The 22,868-nt window shown below is 44.9% G+C and overlaps 1 protein-coding gene across 2 annotated transcripts in view; it reads right to left on the bottom strand.

Annotated features, from left to right (window-relative positions):
- Positions 1–22,868, bottom strand: part of AGXT (alanine--glyoxylate aminotransferase) — a 70,472-nt gene that overhangs the window by 35,323 nt on the left and 12,281 nt on the right. Inside the window, exons 1-2 of one of the 2 annotated variants that reach the window (XM_088479290.1) lie at positions 14,523–14,699; positions 11,174–11,366 (exon numbers count right to left, since the gene is read on the bottom strand). In XM_088479290.1, the coding sequence (XP_088335416.1) occupies positions 11,174–11,366; positions 14,523–14,684 (355 nt within the window). In that variant the 5' untranslated portion in view covers positions 14,685–14,699. Of the gene's footprint in view, positions 1–11,173; positions 11,367–14,522; positions 14,700–22,868 lie in introns of those variants that run through there. The other variant, XM_088479289.1, reaches the window with a different exon arrangement.

The raw sequence follows: 22,868 nt of genomic DNA, 5'->3' as shown, positions 1-22,868 counted from the left end.
ATTTTTCAAACACAGCCTGTAACATGACAGTTTGGAGCTGATAGTTTATCACTTTCCAATTTATCACTTTCCAGAGCTTAGTACATTTCCCCCTAAATAAAGCACAAAGGGACATTTATACAAAAGAGCAAATAAAGGCTTGAAACTTTGAAGACAGGGAACAGTGGGCCTGATTCAGAGCTGGACGCTCTGACCACAGCGCTCGCTCTGAATCAGGGCCCTCCTACCTAAACTTGGAGCGGCCTCCTGGCCGCTCGCATAGCTGTGGGTGACCACTCACCATCGATAGCACGCCCCCTTTGGTGCGAGACCCCGAGCAACGGCTTCCCCGTCGCTCGCCGGGTCTCGTGCATGCGCACGATGGAGCTCCATCCGTCGTGCGCATGCGCACTTGTGCACCATCGACCCGCTTGCGAGCGTTCCGCTCGCGAGCGGTTCAGAATCAGGCCCAGTGGCCCTGATTCAGAGACTGACACTCTGAAAGAGCGCTTGCTCTGAATCTGGGCGTTTATTTTTTTTTTTGTGCAGCCTTCTGGCCGCTCGCATAGCTGTGGGTGACCACCCACAGCTACTACGAGCGGTCAGGATGATGGTCAAGACCATCGCGACCATCGGGCTTGCGACGAGACCCTTGTGGTAGGGTCTCATGGCCGCAAGCCCCAGAGAGCTTCTGGCTCTAATAGAGCCAGAAGCTCTCCCATTGACATCACTGGTAATGTCAGTGTGGCCGCCCACAAACGGCAGGCATTCGCATGGGAACGCCTCCGTTTGTGAAGCCACCCCCCCGCCACGCCTACAAAACGGGGCAAGCTGTCGATCAACATCGACAGGCTATCCTTTTGTAGTGAGCCACGGAGCGAGAGAGAAATTCTCTTTTTGTAGTGCGGCAGCTGCGCGTGCGCAGAGCACACCATCAACCCACTCGCGAGCGCTCAAGCGCTTGCGAGCAGGTCTGAATCAGGCCCAGTAATCTTATAATAAGACTCCATCGTCCACAAAGGACTTAAAATGTTGTTTTCACCATACTGCCTTCTCTCCCAGGGCATATACTCTCAAATTTCAGGTTCTACCCTGGACTCCTGGGAGAGTGGGCTGTCATCTCTTTCAAAAGAAGGCAAGGTCTTGATTACACCTCTCGCCCAGTGTGTCATTGGGTCATTGCCTAGTAGGAGGACAGGGACGTGATGACGAGTAATGCCCTTTGTTCCTCACCTCCAGGCCCAAAAATGTGTCAATTTTTTTTCTTACTCATCTGTGTTCAAATCTTTTCATATAATGGGTACAGCCTTGTGTCGTATCCATGGGTAATGTAAAATAAGCCTATCTGGCTGGTAATATAAATACATACCCTATAGTACAGAAAGAGGCTGGAACAATAAACTCATGTATTCAGTAAAAGCTGCAGGAGGGCTGGTAAATGTCAAAGCATTAAAGTCATATGAATATGGAAAATACCTTTAAAATAGCATGTTTATAGTAATAAACATTACAACGGTGCCAGCTACATTAAGATCCTTGTTCCCAACTATAAAATGTGTATTGGTAAAGTAATAAGTGCTCATGCTAAGATTATTACAGGTTTTGAATGTGACCTTCAGAGCTTTGAATAATAAAATAGTGATTTGTGATAGTTGTCATATGTGACTCTGAATAAAGATTGCATTCATGTGGAGCAACAGGGTTAAGTGCTGCTGGGTCTGAATCATGCACTGACCTCCCCACAAAGCAGCTGTAGTTGTTTTCAGCAATAGCTCAAGAGTATTCCCTGGTGTCAGCACCAAACTCAGAGTATACAGTTTAGCCATACTTTGTGTCTTATCATAACAGGAATCTGATCACGTGAACATGAGGTTTGTTTACATGCTGACGGCTCTGAGTGCAGCATATGGAACTTTGGCCCTCATTCAGAGCCGGACGCTCTGAGCAGAGCGCTCGCTCTGAATGAGGGCCGTCCTCCATAAAAATGGAGCGTCCTCCTGGACGCTCGTATAGCTGTGGGTCACCACCCACAGCTCATACGAGCGTGCAGGATGATGGTCGCGATGGTCTTGACCATCGCGACCATCGCCAGTGCGACCAGAAGCCTGTGGTCGGGGTTTTCAACCACAAGCCCTGGAGTGATTTTGGCTCTATCAGAGCCAAAATCACTCCCACTGACATCACTAGTGATGTCAGTGGGGCCGGCTTCAGACGGTAGGCGTTCCCATGGGAACGCCTCCGTCTGGGAGGCACGCCCCCGGCACGCCCACCAAAGGGGGCGTGCTGTCAATCAACATCGACAGCACGCCCCCTTTGATCAGACACAACGAGCGAAGGAAAGTCCTTCACTCGTCGCATCTGGCGCATGCGCACGACGGAGCTCCCTCCGTCGTGCGCATGCGCCGTGCACACCATCGACCCACTTGCGAGCGGACAGCCGCTTGCGAGTGGGTCTGAATGAGGCCCTTTATGCCAATCGGACCATCCCTCTACCGGTGTAAGGACTTGGTAATTATATACCCGCTGGACAATACTGTCTTCTCAAATTGAGATCAATGCAACATGCTATCTTTTATCCGGAAGCATTTATAGGAACAGTTAGTGGGCCTGATTCAGAGCCGCTCGTAAGCGGCCGCTCGTTCGTTCCGTGCGATGTTTGCACATCTGCGCATGCGTACGGATTGTAATACGCATGCGCGAACAGGAGGAGGCGTATGTGGGTGGTAACAGGGGAAGGTGCTTGAAAACGGGGAGTGGAGAGCAGAACGCAGGCATGCCTAAAGGTCAAAACGGGCGTTTTAAGGGTGTGCATAATTAATAAAGCAGCGTCATTGACCACCTCACTTGGTTGTTTTATAGTCAGAACTGCTCGCATGACTGCGGTAGGAAAAACCAACCACAAGAATAGCGAGCTGTTCATACGCCGTCCGATGTACTCGATTAATCTAATAAATAGCGGACATGACATATGATGTGAGCGGCCAGGGGGCATTTTTTTCAAAATTACGTTCGCATGTTTTGTACGCTCGTTCAGAAATAGAGGCGTGAACAGACCGCAAAGAGCGAATGGTTAATTTAAATAGCCGCCCCTTTTTCTGAACGAGCGAGCGCAAATAGCGTCCGGCTCTGAATCAGGCCCAGTGTTTAATATGAACAGTCATATGGATAAGGTTTATTGCTCATATTTTATTGTGTGATACATGCTAAATGTTTATATTTTTATTAAAGTGTCAATATTTTACATCCATCTATGTATACTCATTGATATTACATATGCATCATAGAACTGCTTTATTTTGTATACTTGCTTGTTAGGGTTTTACTACCCCTGTTTTAGCAGCTGCTTAGTAAAAACAGACCATTCTCACGCCTGTATCTTCACCTACTTTGTTTCCATGAGGGAGACCATGTGACCCGTGATGAGGTAGTGATACAGTACAGATCTTATTGGCTGTTAATGTCACATGACACGGAGCAGCATTTTGGTTGGTGGTTCTTACACAGTGAAACGCGCGCGTTGGAATTTCAGCTGGTCCACTAGATGTACTCATGATTTATGTGTACATTTGCCTGTACTAGTTTAGTAATGGAACCACAATAAATTAAGAGGGGTGGTTTGAGCTGCAAGCGGGATAATATATTTGGAGACAGTAACTTTAATTTGTACTTATGATCCCAGGCAGTTCTGAGTAAGGTGGCCTGAGCTACATGTGAATTAGCTATCAAGCGCGCTGTTATAGTTAGTGGCAATACCATCCTTTGGGAGTATATGGACCAGTGGTACATTTATGTATTGTATATCTTATTGAATAATCCCAATTTAACCACTAATAGATTGGGATACTCTAATCTGGAAAAACATTACAGTGTCACCTATAATAAATATACTGTATATATGGAAAGTTACCTATGAAGGTACAACTGAACATATATGTTGCAGGGATTCAGGGCCTCATTCAGAGGCGGTCGGAGGATGCAAGCGGTCGCTCAGAAACTGGGAGGCCACTTGCATCCTGACCGCCCACCTCTGTTGCGGTCGTTAGGCTGTGGGTTAAAACCCACAGCTCTAACGACCGCTCGGGTGATGGTCGCGATGGTCAGAGACCATCGCGACCATCGGGGCTTACGACGAGACCCTAGGGTAGGGTCCCACTTGTCATAAGCCCCGGAGAGCTTCTGGCTCTGTGAGAGCCGGAAGCTCTCCACTGACATCACTAGTGATGTCAGTGGGGCCTCCCCCAAACGGCAGGCGTTCCCATGGGAACGCCTCCGTTTGGGCTGCCACCCCCCCCGGCCCGCCTTCCAAACGGGGCGAGCTGTCAATCAACATCGACAGCTCGCCCCCTTTGGAAAGAGACCCGCTACGACCGGCGCTGTCGGTCGTAGCGGGTCTCACACATGCGCACGAGGGAGCCGGCTCCCTCGTGCGCATGCGCACTGGCAAAACATCGAGGCGGTCGTAGACCGTACGGCCGCCTCTGAATAAGGTCCTCAGTCACATAACGTGGCAATGTAGATCACAGACTACCAGCAACCATAATAAAAGTAATTTTGTTGGCATCTACCAATAACAGCCACTCGTAAAGTGCCCATCCACTAGGCGATTAAATTGAGCAATTGAACGATAACGATATAGTTATCGTTCGATCATTCGATAATCGTTTGATGATTGTTTGCAGATTGTTTAAAAAATGTCTAAAATGACCAGCGATGCGCGCTCCCACTGGTCGTTTAGACATCTATCTTTGTGCAAATATGCTGGACAACCTGGATAACGTCAGCATCTATAATCGGGCAAACATGCTGGTCAACCTGACGATAACATCAGGTTCAGCATGTTTGCAAATGATTGATGTGCCTGCTTTGAACGACTGCTCGTTCAGTGTAGACACATCACAGACTGACAAACGACTGCACGTTTACAATGTCGGAATCGCGCAGTCGTTTTGAGGTCTGCTAGTGGATGGGCAGCTTTAGAGTACTAATCACCTGGCAATGAATAACAAACTTTAGGTGTAACAATATAAGAACACTGTAAAATCATACGTGTGGATATTTGAGTCCGGAATAAATATTGCAGTGTCAGTTGTAATACGTGTTCCTTGAATGATTAAATTTTACACCGAAGTTTGTTTATCTGATGAGTATGCACTGGAATAACTGCAAATATATTCCACAAAAAATGTAACCATATAATCTAAATCCATGTTGCTATTTTAGGCTCAGTCTATAAAGCTAAGGAGCATACACACGGTCAGATTTGTCAGATGAACGATTGAATGATTTGAACGATTTTACCAAAGTTTTGAAGGATTTGAACGATTGAACGATTTTTGACTGCATTAATATGAATGGAATCGTCCAAGTCTGACTGCAAACACATCAGATGTCAGATATCGTTATCTGACAAACGGGAACGCGCATCGTTCATCGTCCATCGTTCAGGCATGTCAGATATGTCAGATTTTCCTTCAGATATGAACGACTGAACGATTTTTAAATCGTTATCGTTCAGATCTGAAGGAAAAATCTGACCGTGTGTATGCACCATTATAAGAACTATATTTAATATTATACGTGCTATGTAAACTACAGACTACAGTAACATAAATATAATTAACACTGTAGCCATCTGTCCACAGTAGCCATTTCAAGTGTGTTACATTTCTATGAATGGTTTTGAATGCAATGCAGTAATAAAGAGACACTATACCTGAATGAATGAAGGATTTGTATTATAAGGTGAATATATATATGTTGAGCAAGCATTAATACCATATGGTATCATAGGAATTTCCATTATACTGACACTTATGATAATTTGATACCATTTTCATGAAATATATATTTATACTCTTCAAGGTTCATATATCAAGCATTCCATACACATCTATTACTACTTACACGTCGAGGCGAGGCGTATAATATTGAATATTTCAATTTACCACCACCTTGTCTACTGCGGAGTGTTTATCTATATGCCGATATACATATCAGACTTTACTTGCATTATAGGCCTCCGCATTGTCTAGTTACAGTGCAGCATTAAGTATTATAAGGTACCGACTGATGGACCCAGCTTTTTAAGCTTTCTCACATATTCTGACTCATGTGCACAATTTATGTCTGTATGTTAGTTAGTCCATACTTTTAACCTCTATATTTCACTGTATGTATTCCCAAAAAATTGTCAATTTTACACCAATGTGAATAAAAGTTATGTTTTAGCATAAATATGTTCCTCATGTGCACCCACTAAACACAGCCCTTAGCTTCTTCCTTTACGTTACAGTTTAATCTGGTTGGATTAGGGCTGCACCCCCATGTTCAAGTACTATTGGGTAATTTATTATATGGGGTCTAGTGCATGATTTACATACACTCAGTGTACAGATATATACCTCTCCTTTTCTTAAACAGCACCAAATTCAGATAAGATCAAATGCAGTGACACCCCCTGATAACTTAAAACACAATCTACTAGGAAAGAGAATGGCATTATTTACAGGCTCTAAAACAGGGGTGGGGAACCTTTTTTCTGCCAAGAGCCATTTTGATATATATAACATTATTAGCAGGGACGGTATAGACCACACCCCCTCCATGAGATGTCACACAGGGGCGGGGCCACAATCTCCGGTGATTACAGCATCCTGGGGATGCTCCGGGTAGCTGTAAGGGCAGCGATGTGACCGTCTGAAGCATCCTAAGGACGCTCCAGGTGGCACTAGTGCATAGATTCTGGCTGCATGGTGCCATTCTAGGCACCCTGCTAGCCAGATGAGGCTAGCAGAAAAAAAGCTCAGAGGGCAGACCAAATTATTCCGCGGGCCTTATACGGCCCCAGGCCTGAGGTTCCCGGTGCCTGCTCTAAAATATGCAATCAATACTAAACTGCGTAAGTTGTTTAGCCATTAGGAGCATGTAAACCCACTACTGGCCTTATTAACTTTAAAACCTTTATATTACAGAGCTAAACAGTTTATTAGATAAACTAATGTTTTTTAAATAAATGTGCCCAGAGTTAAGGTGCCTGCACACTAGACGATTTTTTGCATGATTTGGCCGATTCCAACGCATTGGAACGACAAATCGTGTAGTGTCCACGAACAAAATGTCGATGTGCCGGTCCCACTGATGGTTTGTCGTATCCTCAGATCTTACCTACATGCAGTAAGATCTGGCAATCTCGTTAATGAGATTAAGGTCGTTGGTTAGGTCGTTGGTCAGATTGCACAGTTTCATGCACGATATCGTATGTCCGGGAGTGCCGGGGAGTTGCTGGAGAGTTCAAGGGAAATCGTTGACGACATTGTATCATTTGCGAGTCGTCTAGTGTGTAGGCACCTTTATATCTGTCCAGTGTCGGACTGGGGCATAAAGGGCCCACAGGGGAATGCAATGACAGAGGCCCACTGAAGGGGCGTGACCATGACCAGCCTTTTGTAGGTATGATCATCCCCATTAATAGCAATAATCTATGACACTTTTAATATGATACCAATAATCCGTGCCCACTTTTATTATAGTATTCTGTGCTCTGTTTTATGAAATGAGCAATAATCCGTGCCCCCTTTCTAAAAGTATAAATAATCGGTGACCCTTTTATTATAGTAGCCTAATAAAAGGGGCACCAATTATTGCTTATATATAATATACATAGTTAACACACACACACACAACACACACACACATATGCTGAGTGTGTGTATATATATATATATATATAGTGTACACATACTGGGCTTCATTAAGAGCCGCTCGTAAGCGGCCGCTCGTTCGTTCCGAGCGATGTTTGCACAACTGCGCATGCGTACGGATTGTAATACGCATGCGCGAACCAGTCAGTGCGGCCGAAAATCATTTGTTCGCTAAATAGCGAATGCCTGCTATTTTGAGTGACAGAATGAGGCGTATGTGGGTGGTAACAGGGGAAGGTGTTTGAAAACGGGGAGTGCAGATCAGAACGCAGGCGTGCTTAAAGGTCAAAACGGGCGTTTTAAGGGTGTGCATAATTAATACAGCAGCGTCATTGACCACATCACTTGGTTATTTTATAGTCAGAACTGCTCATAAGATAGCGGTAGGAAAAACCAACCACAAGAATAGCGAGCAGTTCATTCGCCTTTCGATGTACTCGATTAATCTATTAAATAGCGGACATGACGTAGGATGTGAGCGGCCAGGGGGCGTATTTTCCAAATAACGACCGCATGTTTTGTTCGCTCGTTCAGACATAGAGGCGTCAACAGACCGCAAAGAGCGAACGGTTCATTTAAATAGCCACCCCCTTTATCAGAACGACCGTCCGCAAATAGCGTCCGGCTCTGAATCAGACCCTCTGTACATAAACAATCATGTACATAGAACACATGTATATATGCATAGCATGCATACACAATTAACTATACATAGAATACATATATAGTATACATATACATTGTATACATAGACATGCAACCATACATAACATACAAACATGCATGCACGCACATACTGTACATATATAATACATACATATACATTGTATACACAGACATGCATACATACTGTACTTACACATAGCATACACATACATACATACACATAGCATACATATATACATACATAGTATACACCTACATAGTATACATACATAGTGTATATTCTATATACATACCTAGTATATTTAATCTATTTTTTAGCAGGAATAAAATCTATACTGTACATGGAATAGGAGGCTGGCAGGGAGAGGGTTACAAGACAAGAGGGTCTGTTACATTCCAGAGATGAGGAGGATTCCAAGGATTGGGATGCAGAGAAAATGGACATGTGTAGTGGATTGGGGGGGGGGTTTGGGGTGTTGTACTTATTAACTTTTGTTATTGTCCTATGTTACCTGAAGCCATTCTCATGGCAGGTGACTGGAGAGAGACATTTGCTGCAAGTGCAAGGAGACATGAAGCAATCCATGCTGCACACTACTATATAAAGCAGCTTCCAGCCAGCCTCACACTCTCTGTAATGTCAGAGTGCTGTGCAGGGAGGAGGAAGCCACAGCCACAGGAGTCCGTGCAGAGAGAGGAGAGGCGGGCGTGTCTAGAAGAGACAAACCTAGCTCATTGGTGGATGGTCCTGGGGGAGGGGCAGCAGCTTACACCAGACGGGACTCTGCAGGCAAGACTATAAACAAAGTAGTGAACAGCGCGGAATGCCGCTGCAGGTGATGTAAGACAGCCCAGTGCAGGGAAGGGGGGGTCAGCGATCAGCAGTCGGGTCAGTAACCTAAACAGCCTGCTATAAAATAAACCCTGCATGCGACCTGGTCTAGACCACGCCCACTCGCAAAAGAGGGCGTGGCTATTAAACATCGGGGCCCACCGGGGAAATCCCCGAATCCCCGGGGCCCCAGTCCAAGCCTGTATCTGTCCTACTCCAGCACATAGCATCCCTGGGTAACAGAAAGACTTAAAAACAATACTGTGGAAAGAAAGAACAACGCATTTTACCTTCCTTCAAGTTTGACATTCTAGAATTTAGTTTTCCAATAAAATCCATATAAACACAGTAGTAGGCATAAATGACATACATTGTATGTAGAAATGTGAGTGGTTCTTAACTATTATTGCAATATCTAACATCAGTCACTTGGCGCAGACTTTACTCATTCGTCAACTTCTGCCAGGACAGTACTGCTGTGATCCGTATTATCCTCGTAAAGTGTGTCCGTGTAATGACTATTTCATATTTTTTAAGTAAGAATTGTGACAAACTGTAAAATTGTTACTCATGGCCAAACATTTGGTAATCTTATATTTGTTTCTTTCTTTCATTTTTTATCTATCTATAGTTTCAGATTTATTCATTATAAAGATCTGACATTGCCTAATAGTTATAATGGTACTTAAAATTATAGGCAAGATTGACCAGGCTTATCTATGGAATGTTTTCTGTCCTAATGCACCCGAGCTACTTAGAACTAGCTGATGGGCAGGAGTTACATGTTGCAGTTGTGCACGCTTACTCTTACCGCTACTGATATACACATTATATCCTATTCTTATTATTCTCTTAAAATAAAAGCTTATATGATCTCTTTGAGACTTTGCATTCCTGGATAGAACATGATTAAACTCCTGGTATTTGTGTGAGAATATATTTTCTAGATAAGAGTTGTCTTCAGAGAAGCAGCCATTAAATTCTAATAGTTTAGATATAGTGCTGCTAACATGTACTGTAATTTCACATTGCAAATTAAGGTAGAGTAATGCTGCCATCTACTTTATATTTGTTCATGCCTATATAAAGCAGGTTGAAACCTCTGCAGAAAACTTTGACGTACAAGGCTGCATAATGGTACATGTGACATTTTTGAAAACTTTGGCTGGCATCGAGGATTTCCTGCATGAATTCAGTTGCCCCAAGTATATGCTAAATAGTATTCAGAGTGCAACAAACATTTTTAAATATACCTTTTGTGTCTGATGTTATTCTTACATTTCATATTTGCTGAGCCGTAACCTAACTAACAGTTAAGCAGTCGACAATAGGTACTTTGAATTTGAAAGTTTTGAGATGAGCTTATAGAGACTGATTCTGAGGTGGGAGCAAAGCAAGAAGAGCAAGTAACTGTGCACATTGGCAGAACCATGCTGCACTGCAGGTGGGGCAGATGTATAATGTGCAGAACAATTTAGATGTGATAGGGGTGAGTCCAAATTCAAATCTAAATTGCAGTATAAAAATAAAGCTGTCCAGTATTTGTGGGCTACATGCAAAAACAGAGTATTTACACTGCATGTAACTAAATAAAAGCATTATTGGCACCCCTTGCAGTGCAACATGGTTTGTCCAGGTACTTGCTGTTTTGTTTTGTTTTTTGCTCCCAACTCAGAATCAGCCCCACAGTGTAGAGATGCACAGAGGTTGCAGTGGGATATGTGCACCCTTTTCTGTGCAATGGGGGCCGGTAACTTGCCTCTAATATGATGTGAAAAGCAACAGTGTTTATCTACAGTATGTGCTTGAAATGTAAACACTGGATACATGTTACAGCTCTCAGGCTGCACAGAAATGATGTAACATTTTTACCAGATGTAGATCTCTCTCCTATTCACACTGACTTCTCACACTGGGGACCCCAGACCTATAAACGGCCCTGGCGACCATCTCTGTATCAGGCCCTGAGTGAGAATGACACATCTGCTCTCCTTACCTATTCTTTCAGCAATATCCGCAGCTCTCTCCCCCCAAATGCCTTTGGAAGCAACAAGAACTACGTCGCCTTTCTCCACCACGTTTAATAGAGCTGTCTCCATGGCACAGTGTCCCGAGCCGCTCACAGCCAGTGTCAGGTTGTTCTGTGTCTGGAAGGCATACTGTATTCCAAGTTTAATGTCGTCCATTATCTGCAGGAAAGGAATAATGCAGTGTGTAATTGTGGCGAATACACAGAGATATATAGTCACAGATTCCAGGCATGGTTCTATTTTATAGTAAGATATATGGGCAGGGGCGCCGAGAGGGGGGGGAGCGGGTACAGATTACCCAGGCCCGGGCTTCCTGAGGGGCCCGGCGGGGGCCCGGGTCCGGCGACGCTCCCCCTCCCTCACAGCAGCCCAGCACACAGCATGTGCTGAGCTGCAGTGGAGACTGCTCGTGGTTGCTGAGCAACAGACACAGCAGTCTCCTATGCCTGTGGGGGGGAGCGATCACACTGATCGCACCCCCCCCCTGGCTTTGAGCAGGGCTGAGGGGGCACAGAACGCCACCCCCTCCCCAGCGTGCATATCTTTCTTTTTTCATGGGAAGGGGGCGTGACCACACCTCCCGCGATTAGGACACGCCCCCTATTACCCGGGCCCGCCGCGGCTCTCAGCGGGCCTGTATATGGGCATTGTTGTTTTGTTACAGAGAGCCTTACTTAATGGTATATACAGTATAGTATATTAATAGGGGGATGCAGTTACGCTCAATCCCGACATCGGAATCCAGGCAAGGGTTTTAAGATAGGCGTGAAAATACTGATGCCTAGCTTAATGAGGACACCAGCCTGAATGAAGGTAAGTCTGGGATGCCCTTAGCGTTAGCCATGGGGGGGGGGTTAGGATTAGGGAGTCTAGCGGGGTTAGGGTTAGGTTTGGGGGGTGAGATTAGGGTTAGGCACCCTAGGGGGGAGGATTAGTGTTAGGCAATCCCAGGGAGAGATTACTGTGAGGCACCCCACTGGGAGGGTTAGGTTCAGGGAGTGGTAACAGGGGGTTAGGGTTAGGCACCCCTAGGGGGAGGTTAGGGTTAGGCACCCCTGGGGGGAGGTTTGGTGTTTAGCCACCGGTATTTCAGTACCATTCCTATTAATAGGCATTGTAGTAATTACATGGCTTGCTCTGATTTATTGATGAAAATACTAGCCATTATTAGAACAGTGCCATACAATTACCCAGAAATATAGCAAATTGCTTATGATAAGTGAAATAAGGCATGTGGAAAGTTTAAGTTTGATTTAGTGTTTTCATGTGATTAGGATTATTTGTCTTTCTATGTTTTCTGGAGCTTGAGGCACATCCCAGGCCATAGAATCCCATGGGAACTGCTGTGCTGTGAGACTGCAGCAAATACCTCCGATACCTGTGGCAGATACATTTCTTACATATGGGAAAGTATTTACAGTAACACCTCAGAAAACTGCTTTGATACATCCCGACCAATGTCCCTTCACTCTCATTAATGCTAAACCAAGCAGTAAATTGAGGGAATAACCTTAAACTTCTCTGAGCCTGGTCTGGTACTGGAAAATTGGGGGAAAAACCAGCGTGGGGTCCTTCCTATTTTACAGTAACCAGCACCGGGCTGAGCCAGTCGGGGGGCTTACACTATAGCAGAGAGTCACACAGCATGGGGCTCCCTGCCACAATGTAAAACCAGTTCCAAACTGGTCAACCCAGGGCTAGAAATTCTCGGAAAGTGGGGACTCCAAAAATAAAATGGGGACCCCCCTCCCAAGGTCTTAAAAAAATGCAAACACCCAAACCCACAGACATGCTGTACACTATGTAAGGGCTACCTGTAGAATGTGGTGTTTATTTAAATGTATTTCTAAAGTAAGGTAAAAAAATAAACTTATTTCAGTCTAGCCGCACCTCCAGTTATAACAGCCATGCCTCCTCTTCTAGTTTACAAAGGGCCCTTATTGGACACACCATACGGCCTTGTGCTTACGTGTATCCCAGATCCATAAGGCAACTTTTTAAAATGATTGGGGTTCTCACATTACCCCCGTTATACCATTCATAACATAGAGGCACTCACAGACCTAGTTCCTATGCCTAGATCTAGAAATTTATTATTTATTTCAGCAGCATTGTAATCTGTATTTCTTAACACTTACGCAGAGTTGTTACTGTACATGTAACAGTGAGCTGGAAGAGGTCATTTTTTTAATTGTTATACTGTACAGATAGAAGAATTGTGAAATGTTTTTTTTTTAAGCATTTGGCATTACTGAAGTAAACATTTGCGTTAGATCATGTATTATAGCTGTTATCTAGTGATTCAGTCATGACAGTATAATAACATCTATTCTTTCATTCTCGTTATTTTATTTTCAGAGAGTCTCACTACTGTATACAATTACTGTAAGGTCATATAAATAAAATTATTTTCTAGTTGATTTCCTATAGTTACCAAATGTATGGACTAAGGAACAGAGGGCCTGATTTAGACCTGCTCGCTAGGATGCGTTCGCACGCAGTCAGCCGATGGTTGCATTCTGCACATGTGTATGCATTCTAGTGCGCATGCGCAAACCATTCCATGCGATCGCGAAGCGCTAGCTCACTGCGCATAGACACCTCGCTTGAATGAGTGACAGGAGAAGCCGTTTGTGGGTGGTGACAGGGGATGGTCGATGAAAACAGGGGTGTGGTGGTGCGAACGCAGGCGTGCCTGAGCATCTCAACGCCGTTTCAGAGGCGTGCATAATTAAGACGCAGCGTTATAGTACACGTCATTTGGCTGAATTTTACACTGAAGCAATCGCAGTGCTTGCGGTAGGGTATGGTCAACCATAAGTGCTGCGTTCGCTTCCGATGGTACTCGATGTTACCGATGGTTACATGCACATCCTGGAAATGACGTGCATGAGTGGACATCTTGTACAGGCTGGTGGGCATCTGCTTACACAGCGCGATCGCACGCCAAGACAGAATGGGCGTGCTAATGCCTTGCCGTGCGATCATGGATTTGCATACTTTCGGCTGCGTGCGAACGGATCTAGCGAGCGGGTCTGAATCGAGCCCGGTGTTTTAAGCTTCACAGGTAAATATATATGTTTGTTTTTTCATACATATATTGGCTATGCAGAGAATTACAGCTGTTTATATTACTTTGATAGCATTATTGTAAAACATAACTATTTTGAGCACTGAAACAAGCCTAAACACAGAGAATAGACTGCATTGCAAATTAGTGTGTACCCGCAAGTGGGCTGTTCGCCTGGTTGGGCCTTATCCCCAGCCCTTCTAGCCTCAAGAATATAATTATATGGACTCTTGGTTTCTTCTTACCTTGAACATCTGAGGATTTAATGGATTAATCATTGCTTGGGTTCCAGCAGTCTGGATTCGAGGAGGCACATTGGAGGGACCAGGTCCCAGCAGGAGTGCTTGTGGGACATGTAGAGGCAGGAGTAGGGATTTTGGTATGCTCACAGGCAGCAAGGAAGACATGTTTCTCTGCCAGTTATGGAGTGTGTAACAGGTATCGGAAACAGTTTCTTATACCAGCTCTTTTATTAACTCAAGCTAACTAGTGAACCTTACCCTGCTGGAACATGCTATTGGTGTTTGCCAATCACAGCTATCCTACACTTACACCTACTTCTTAGTAGCAAATTCCAGGAATCAGAGAAGCAGTAAGTCCACATTCTCTCTTTTTTAGTACTGTAATTAAAAATCAGCCCAATTTTATCTTGTCACTTTGACCCGATGACCAGAATCAGGATCCAATTTATTCTCACACAAAGGTGGCCAAACTGAACATATCCGTCTGTTAGGAGCTCATTCTGAGCAGACTATATGTAGGCCTGTCAATGCAGTCATAAAATGATCGAACACACAGGTCAACCGACTTAGGCCCGTATTCAATTAGAGGTAAAAAGCTGCGATCGTCGAAATGTTTTTGCCGATTCGCGGTCTTCGCCAGTTTACAAAGTATCACCCTATTCAATTCCAGGATGTTTTCGTCTGGATGAAAACTCCATAGGCAAAAACAGGGGAAAAAGTTTCTCCACCCAAAGGCAGGAGAAAAAATTAGCAAAATCCCTATTTTTGAGTAAAAATGTGGGGACTTGGTTCAGAACCCTTTGGGCACCCCCCCTAATGACTAATTAGGCAAAAAAAAATTACAAAAATTTATCTTAATACCTCCTAAAAAAAGGCATGTCATTTTTTGGGGGAAAATTTTAAAAGTGTTTGAAAATGGATTTTTAGTATTGGGTCGGGTATTTTGGGGAGTTGTATGGATGGGACAGGTGATTTTAGGATTGCAGGGGGCTGGAGCAGCTGTTTTTTTTATAAAGTTTTTAAAAATGCACTTTAATAATTCCTAAATATACTAGTACCCATTTAATGTACCCCAATTTAATTACAGCAAATATATTTCACCAAAGAAATTGCTTTATGTAATTTGTCCACACTAATGCATAAGTGCATATAACAGCCATTTGACTCGTGCTTAAACCTGTATCCAATATAGTTACGTTTGTATTCTATTTGCCATATAAGGCAAATGTATGTAATCTATAATAATAAGTACAATAAACCTAGGTGTGCAACAAAAAATATAATAATTTAATAATCAATAGCTTGTCATAAAAGCTCAAAAGCTCACAGCAATGGACATACACATAAGATAACACACATTGAATCAAGCATATAAAAAAATTAAAGATTGTTGCGTAGCAATCCTGCAAAAGATCAGTTAAAACTGAATAACTATGAGTCCCATAGCTGTGTGCTCTGATAGATCCAAGTGCTTCTTATTAGAAGATATTACAGTATATATTTGTAAATCTCAGCCGCAACCGGCAAAAGAAATATGCAATAATAATAAAGTAAAATAAAACGATGTATTATAATAAAAAATACCCAAACACAAATACACCAGTAATATTGTAAAGCACTGCACCACTTATAACTATGGAGATACAGAATAGTCACTTTCCTATGGTGCCGGTTTCAAGTATATGGTGGATGTTCACTATACCTTGATTCGTGCAGCTCCTATTAAATAGCCGGTCAGTATGTTAGTGGGCCGTGCTGAAAGTCCGTGCATGGAGCTTCTAATTCACACGTTGTGTCTGCAAGCCGGGCCCTGGCGTGAGCGGGATGCCGGCAGACAGTTCAGCTGGTTCTCCGCTCTAGGAGCAATGTAAGCACAGTCCATACTTGCGCTGGACTCCACTTACGTGTGTGCAGCGGCGGCAGGAGGAAAGAAACAGGAGGGCCACAGGATCCATTAAGGATCTCTTCAGAGGGGTGTGGAATACACTTCTATATTGATTACCAGGGTAACTTACGCTTTTTTAGGGGGTACAGACTGATTCCCCCCCCCCCAAAAAAAGTCCTATTGGCTAGTTTCACCATTCGCACATCCGTGTTTTGCAATTGATTAGGGCGAAAAGCAGGAACGCGCATTGTGAAAGTACATGGTAACTTCACCTCAAAACAGGCGAATGAGGCGAAAACATTGCGCTTATTGACGATCGGCTTTTTGACGCTAATTGAATACGGGTGTGAACATTATCTCTGTGCATTACAATGTACGCATTTATTTTACATTTAAAATAATACGGCAGATAGTTATGATCAATCATTCCAGATATCCTAGGAAAGTGAGAATATGTAACTGAGCAGCAGCTTTGTATGCCACTTGGGCTCAGGTTCATCATTAGGCAAGAGTTGAATGGTATGGTTCCCCCATGACCAATGATCACCCGGAGATGAATCACCAGACGCCTTATCCACACAGGACTCAGGACCTCATTCAGAGTCGGTCGTTGCGCGTGCGCAAACTAGCCGCTACGATCAGAAATTTCTCTCTCCTTGAACACAGCCAGGTCGGTAGTTTGAGTGACAGATTGAGGCGTTTGTGGGTGGTAACAGGGGAAGGTGCTTGAAAACGGGGGAGTGGAGATCCGAACGCAGGCGTGCCTAATTATGCAAACGGCGTTTTATGGGAGTGCATAATTAACAAAGTAGTGTCATGGCACACGTGACATGGGTGGTTTGTACACTGACATGATCGTAGAGCTTAAGAGAGGGTATGGTCAACCTTAAGCTCTACAACCAGTTCCGATGGTTCCCGATGGTCTCGATTAATCCTTATATGCCCGGAGATGACGTGTAATGCGTACGAGAAGGGGGCTTATTTTTTTGTCTTCCGGCCGCTTCCTCCCCTTGGTCGGCCAGCTACCGATCCGATCTTAGGGACGCAACATGCGAGTGCATCATTTGCATATCCGGCCCCTTTTCCCGTACGACCGTGCGGCCGCAACGACCGACTCTGAATGAGGTCCTCAGACTCTACCAATTTCTATAATACTCTGATGAATGACTCACTAAATCGTGGCAGAACCTCTACATTAGTGATCTCTGTGACCTTCTGGGTGGCACCAGGGGTGTTGAGAGGGTAGGAAGTGGTTACTACTTACCTGGGCCATTGCCAGTTGGAGGGGCACAGCGGGGGCCTAGTATAGCAATTGCCACCACCTGAAAAATTTTCCTCTCTGCCCACTACCCCTACGGGTGCGTCTGTATAGCAGCACAGCCAGAGCGGCACACGGGGCAGTGCGAGAGAAGACTGTTTCTCTCTCTCACCGCCCGATATGCTGATGCGGATGCGCTGCTATACAGATGCGGCCGCAGTGATAGTGGAGAAGTGTTACAGGTGGGCCCTTGGACTGTCTCCCCCCCTCCTGGAGCCACCTATGTGCCCAGTTTTCGACATCCCTGGGTGCCAAAACTCTCACGTCTACACTTCCATAGTCTGTCTCCAGTCAAACTGTACCATATTTTCAGGAGCTGCCCAAAATCGCCAACCGCCAATGACTGCTTTTTTATTGTCTGCTTTTGCCTTACAATTATCCACTATCCTAGCAGCTACAATTGTTCTTAAGCCAGTGGTTCCCAAACAGTGCGCTGCGGCACCCTGGGGTGCCTCGGGATACTTGCAGGGGTGCCTCAGGTTGGTGGTCAAACACCAAATGAAATTATTTATGGCTAATGTAATATAAATATGTGCACAAACAGAAGCACAAATCTGTCACCCACTATATAACCAAACCTAAGGATGACAGGTCAGCACAATTTACTCCACTACAATTTCTCAATAACCAACTTTTGGCTTAGGGGTGCCGTGAAAACAATTCTGATGTACTAGGGCGCCGCGATTCAAAAAAGTTTGGGAATAACTGTTTACAATCGCTTAAGACTTAAGCAATTGTATGACTCATTGAGTAGAGCTATTTTTAACTTCTCTGTCGTATGATTGCAAGTCATTTGTTTGTATCATAAATCCATCAATGTGCGTAATACAATGCCGCTTTATAAATAAAGGATGATAATAACAATATGCCTTTCTGTGCCGGTTTATGCATATATATATTGTGATAGGAACACTGGTAAAGTGGTCTGTGGTAGATATATTTGTCCTAGGTTTTTGACCTATGTGTTTTAAACAACCCCAGGAGAAAAGTCTGCAGTGAAGAAGATTTGAGTGTCTGCTTTTTGAAAAGCCGGTTTGGGTCTTGGGGGTGTGGATGTGAGGAGAGGGAGGGCTCCATCCACAGGCCACTCCAGGTTTTGGCCTTTTTGGCCTGTTAGCAGGCTCATTAGGGTCTGCACCTGGAACTGGATGATATAGGCTGTGTGTGATTGTAAGCTGGTGTCTCATACATGGGAGAGAAAGCAGACTGGCTGGCTCAGAGACACTTGGTGAAAACTACATGTAAAGCTGGGTACACACCTAAAGATTTTCTGTCCAACCATCCAACTAGTTGATTGGTTGGAATGAAAATCTGGTAAGGTATGAAAGCAAATGACAATCAGCAATTTGCTCCCAAATGCCGGAAAATGGACAAAAACTGTTGTTTGCACAAATTGTTTCGATCAAACATTTAACAAACTTGTCTGACAACCATTTTCATCTGTTTTCTGGCATTTAGGAGCAAATTGCTGATCATCAGTTACTCCCATACGTTACCAGATTTTCATTCTAACCAATCAACTAGTTGGATGGTTGGACAGAAAATCTTTACGTGTGTATGTATGCAGCATAGGTCTTGTGCATACGCTTGTGTTGATGGTGGAGGCAGTAGGCTCCACTATTTCTTTAGAGAGGGAACCTCTTGTCTAGTTAGCGCCCATAGGGGCTAGTGTTTACTTTTAGGTTTTGTTTTCCTTTTACGTTGCACAATAAAGACTGGTACCGACCAGCTAGTACGAGACCCCAGACTGGTGTATTATTTTTCCGGCTGCTGTGTGTGTGAAGAGGGAGTCCATCTACCCCAGGAGAGGGACCCCTAATCCGGTCGTGTTACAATTGGTGGAGAATGCGGGCACACACACACTGAAAAGTGCAGCAAGGAAAATTTGTCCTTTAAAATTTAAAGGGGCAGACACGTGATTATTGAATCTCTGAAGGTGGCGTCAGCCAATGCTCAGAGAGGCAAGGTTCAGCTTCCAACCAGCACCTGGAGGGAAAATGGAGGATGTTGTAAAAGCCCTGCTTCAGGCTACGGCAGCTCAGCAGGAGACTAATAAAGTTCAGCAGGAAGCTACCCGAGTACAGCAGGAAGCTATCCGGGCTCAGCAGGAAGCTACCAATGTACAACTGATGGCCTTGGAGGCAGCCCAGAGGCAGCAACAAGTCACCCTTGAGGAAAGCCGCCAGGCTATTAAGGAGGTGGTACAGCACCTGGTCGCCTGGTCTGGAGATGCTACTACTGGTCCTCCCACCACCACTCACTCCATACGAGCCAGTCACTTCCTACAAAAGATGACTTCGGGCGATGATGTGGAGGCATATCTCACCGCATTTGAGAGAACAGCCGAAAGGGAGAGTTGGCCCAAGGAGCAATGGGCAAGTCTGGTGGCACCTTTCCTGTCTGGGGAGCCACAAAAGGCCTACTACGATTTATGCCGGGCCGATGCCAAGGACTATGTGAAATTAAAACTGGAGATCCTAACTCGCTTGGGAGTCACCACCTTTGTTTGTGCCCAACGAGTCCACCGCTGGGAGTTCCAAATGGACAGACCTCCATGCTCACAGATGCACGACCTCGTCCATCTATCCACCAAGTGGCTACAGCCAGAGATGCCGACAGGATCACAAATCGTCGAACGATTCGCGATGGACCGGTATCTGCGATCCCTACTTGCAGCCTTGCGCAAGTGGGTGAACCATGCTGACCCTAAGTCCGCAGACCAGTTAGTCGAACTGGTGGAGAGGTACATGGTGGCTCAGGAGCTGATGAGTCTGCCCCACCGAGCCCCAATGGTGCACTGGCGAACTCCCATCAACAATGGTAAGACTGTTCCTGGGGAGAATGGTGCTGGGCGGTGGAATGTGCCTAAGACTGAGGGTGGTGAACCTGAACACAGGCCTGCCAGGCCAGGAAGGTTCCTGTCCCGCAAAAGACTAGACATTAATGTGACTCAATGTTTCCGATGTGGTGGCTTCGGCTATATAGCAGCTGATTGTTCACTTACCTCTGAGCCCATGCAATGTGATACTGCTTCTGTCAACCGCAGGGGGTCTTTCTTTGCACAGCCAGCCTGTACTGCTGACCGGCAGGCTGAGACAGATAAACACATGTGTGTACTCACTGAGGAAGGCAACCGAGTAGAGGCTCTGTTAGACTCTGGTAGCCTGGTTACACTTTTGAGAACTGAGCTGGTGAACCCTTTGAAGCATAAGGGAAAAACTGTTGGTGTGACATGCATACATGGGGATACTCGGTATTATATTACTGTCGAAGTGAACATCGAGACACCATGTAGTTCCGTGGTAGTCTCTGTGGGTTTGGTACTGGGCTTAATGTATGATGTGATATTGGGAAGAGACTTTGCTCACTTCTGGAAGTTGTGGGAAAGCCAGTTTTGCACAGTGGTAAATCACCCTGCCTCGTCTGAAAGGGTGACTGATGTAGTGGCAGAGTCAGAGATGTTCCCATTTTCTAGTATGATTGGCGAACTTGAGAATGCGGAGCGTGATGGTGGCTCGCCAAGTGTTGTAGAGCCCATTGATCATCTGCCGGATTTAGAGGTCAGAAGAGAGGTCTTTGCCGTAGAGCAGTTAAATGACCCTATTCTGGTGAAAACCAGGGAGAATGTCAAGGTGGTCAATGGTAAACCCGTAGATACCGATAGTCCCCTGACGTATCCTCATGTGGTAATATGTCAGGATCTGTTGTATCAGATGACTAAGAAAGGGGAGGAGATTGTGGAACAATTAATAGTCCCCAAAGCTTACAGGAGAACGGTGTTAGATCTGGCCCATGGTCATATAACGGCAGGCCACCTAGGGGTAGAGAAAACCACTGAGCGAATCACGCAGAGGTTTTTCTGGCCCGGTGTCCATAAAGACGTATCTGACTTTTGCGCCTCCTGCCCTGAATGCCAGTATCATGCTCCCAGACCACATTTCAAAAGTCCTCTAGTCCCACAACCAATTATAGAGGTACCATTTGAAAGAATAGTGGGACCCTTGTTGAAGTATGCCCAGGGACATCAATATATTCCAGTAATTCTGGACTATGCTACCAGATACCCGGAAGCAATACCGCTATGCAATACGTCAACCAAGTCCATTGCTAGAGAGCTGGTCCATGTTTTTAGCAGGTTGGGAATACCTAAGGAGATACTAACTGACCAGGAGTTAGTGCAGGAGTTGTGCCGCCTGTTTAAGATTAACCAGTTAAGGACTTCGGTTTATCACCCCCAAACCGATGGTTTGGTCCAGAGGTTTAACAAGACCTTAAAACATATGTTAAGGAAAGTAGTCGACAAAGATGGTAAAGATTGGGATTATTTGTTGCCTTATCTGCTGTTGGCCATAAGAGAGGTTCCCCAATCCTCCACTGGGTTTTCACCTTTCAACTTGTTATATGGGAGACATCCAAGAGGGTTACTAGACGTTGCCAAGGAGACGTGGGAAGGGCAGTCCAGTCCTTATAAAACAGTGACTGAACATGTTCCCCAGATGCAAGAAAGAATTGCAGCTGTAGTGCCGATAGTTAAGGAGCACTTGGAACATGCCCAACTAGCACAGCAGAGGGTATATAACCGCAATGCACGGTTAAGAAACTTTGCTCCTGGGGACAGAGTGTTGGTGTTGGTTCTCACTATAGAAAGTAAACTGTTGGCTAAGTGGCAAGGGCCCTTTGAGATCTTAGAAAGAGTGGGAAAGGTCAACTATAAAGTTTACCAGCCGGGGAAAAGAAAACCAGAACAGATATAACATGTGAACCTGATAAAACCCTGGAAGGATAGAGCAGCACTGTCAGCCGTCCAAGCCCCTCCAGTAAACCCAGGTCCAGTGGTGCCCGAAGTGACAGTGACAAAAACCCTGTCAGCCAGTCAACAGAAGGAGGTCAAGGAATTTTTGATCAGAAATGGGGTACTGTTTTCTGACCTGCCAGGAAAAACCACGGTCATCAAACATGACATAGTCACTGACCCGGGGGTTAAAGTTAACCTAAAGCCCAATAGGTTGCCCAAAGCCCAAAGAGAGTCTCTGTCAAAGGAAATTAAAAAAATGTTAGAATTGGGGGTAATTGAAGAATCACATAGTGAGTGGTCCAGTCCCATTGTGCTGATTCCAAAGCCCGATGGGAGTGTGCGTTTTTGTAA

Source organism: Taudactylus pleione, unplaced genomic scaffold (assembly GCF_031769625.1).
Source record: "Taudactylus pleione unplaced genomic scaffold, aTauple2 ptg000229l, whole genome shotgun sequence".
Classification (NCBI taxonomy): domain Eukaryota; kingdom Metazoa; phylum Chordata; class Amphibia; order Anura; family Myobatrachidae; genus Taudactylus; species Taudactylus pleione.
The sequence above is the reverse complement of the archived record's forward strand: the minus strand, read 5'-3'. Positions and strand labels throughout refer to the sequence as shown.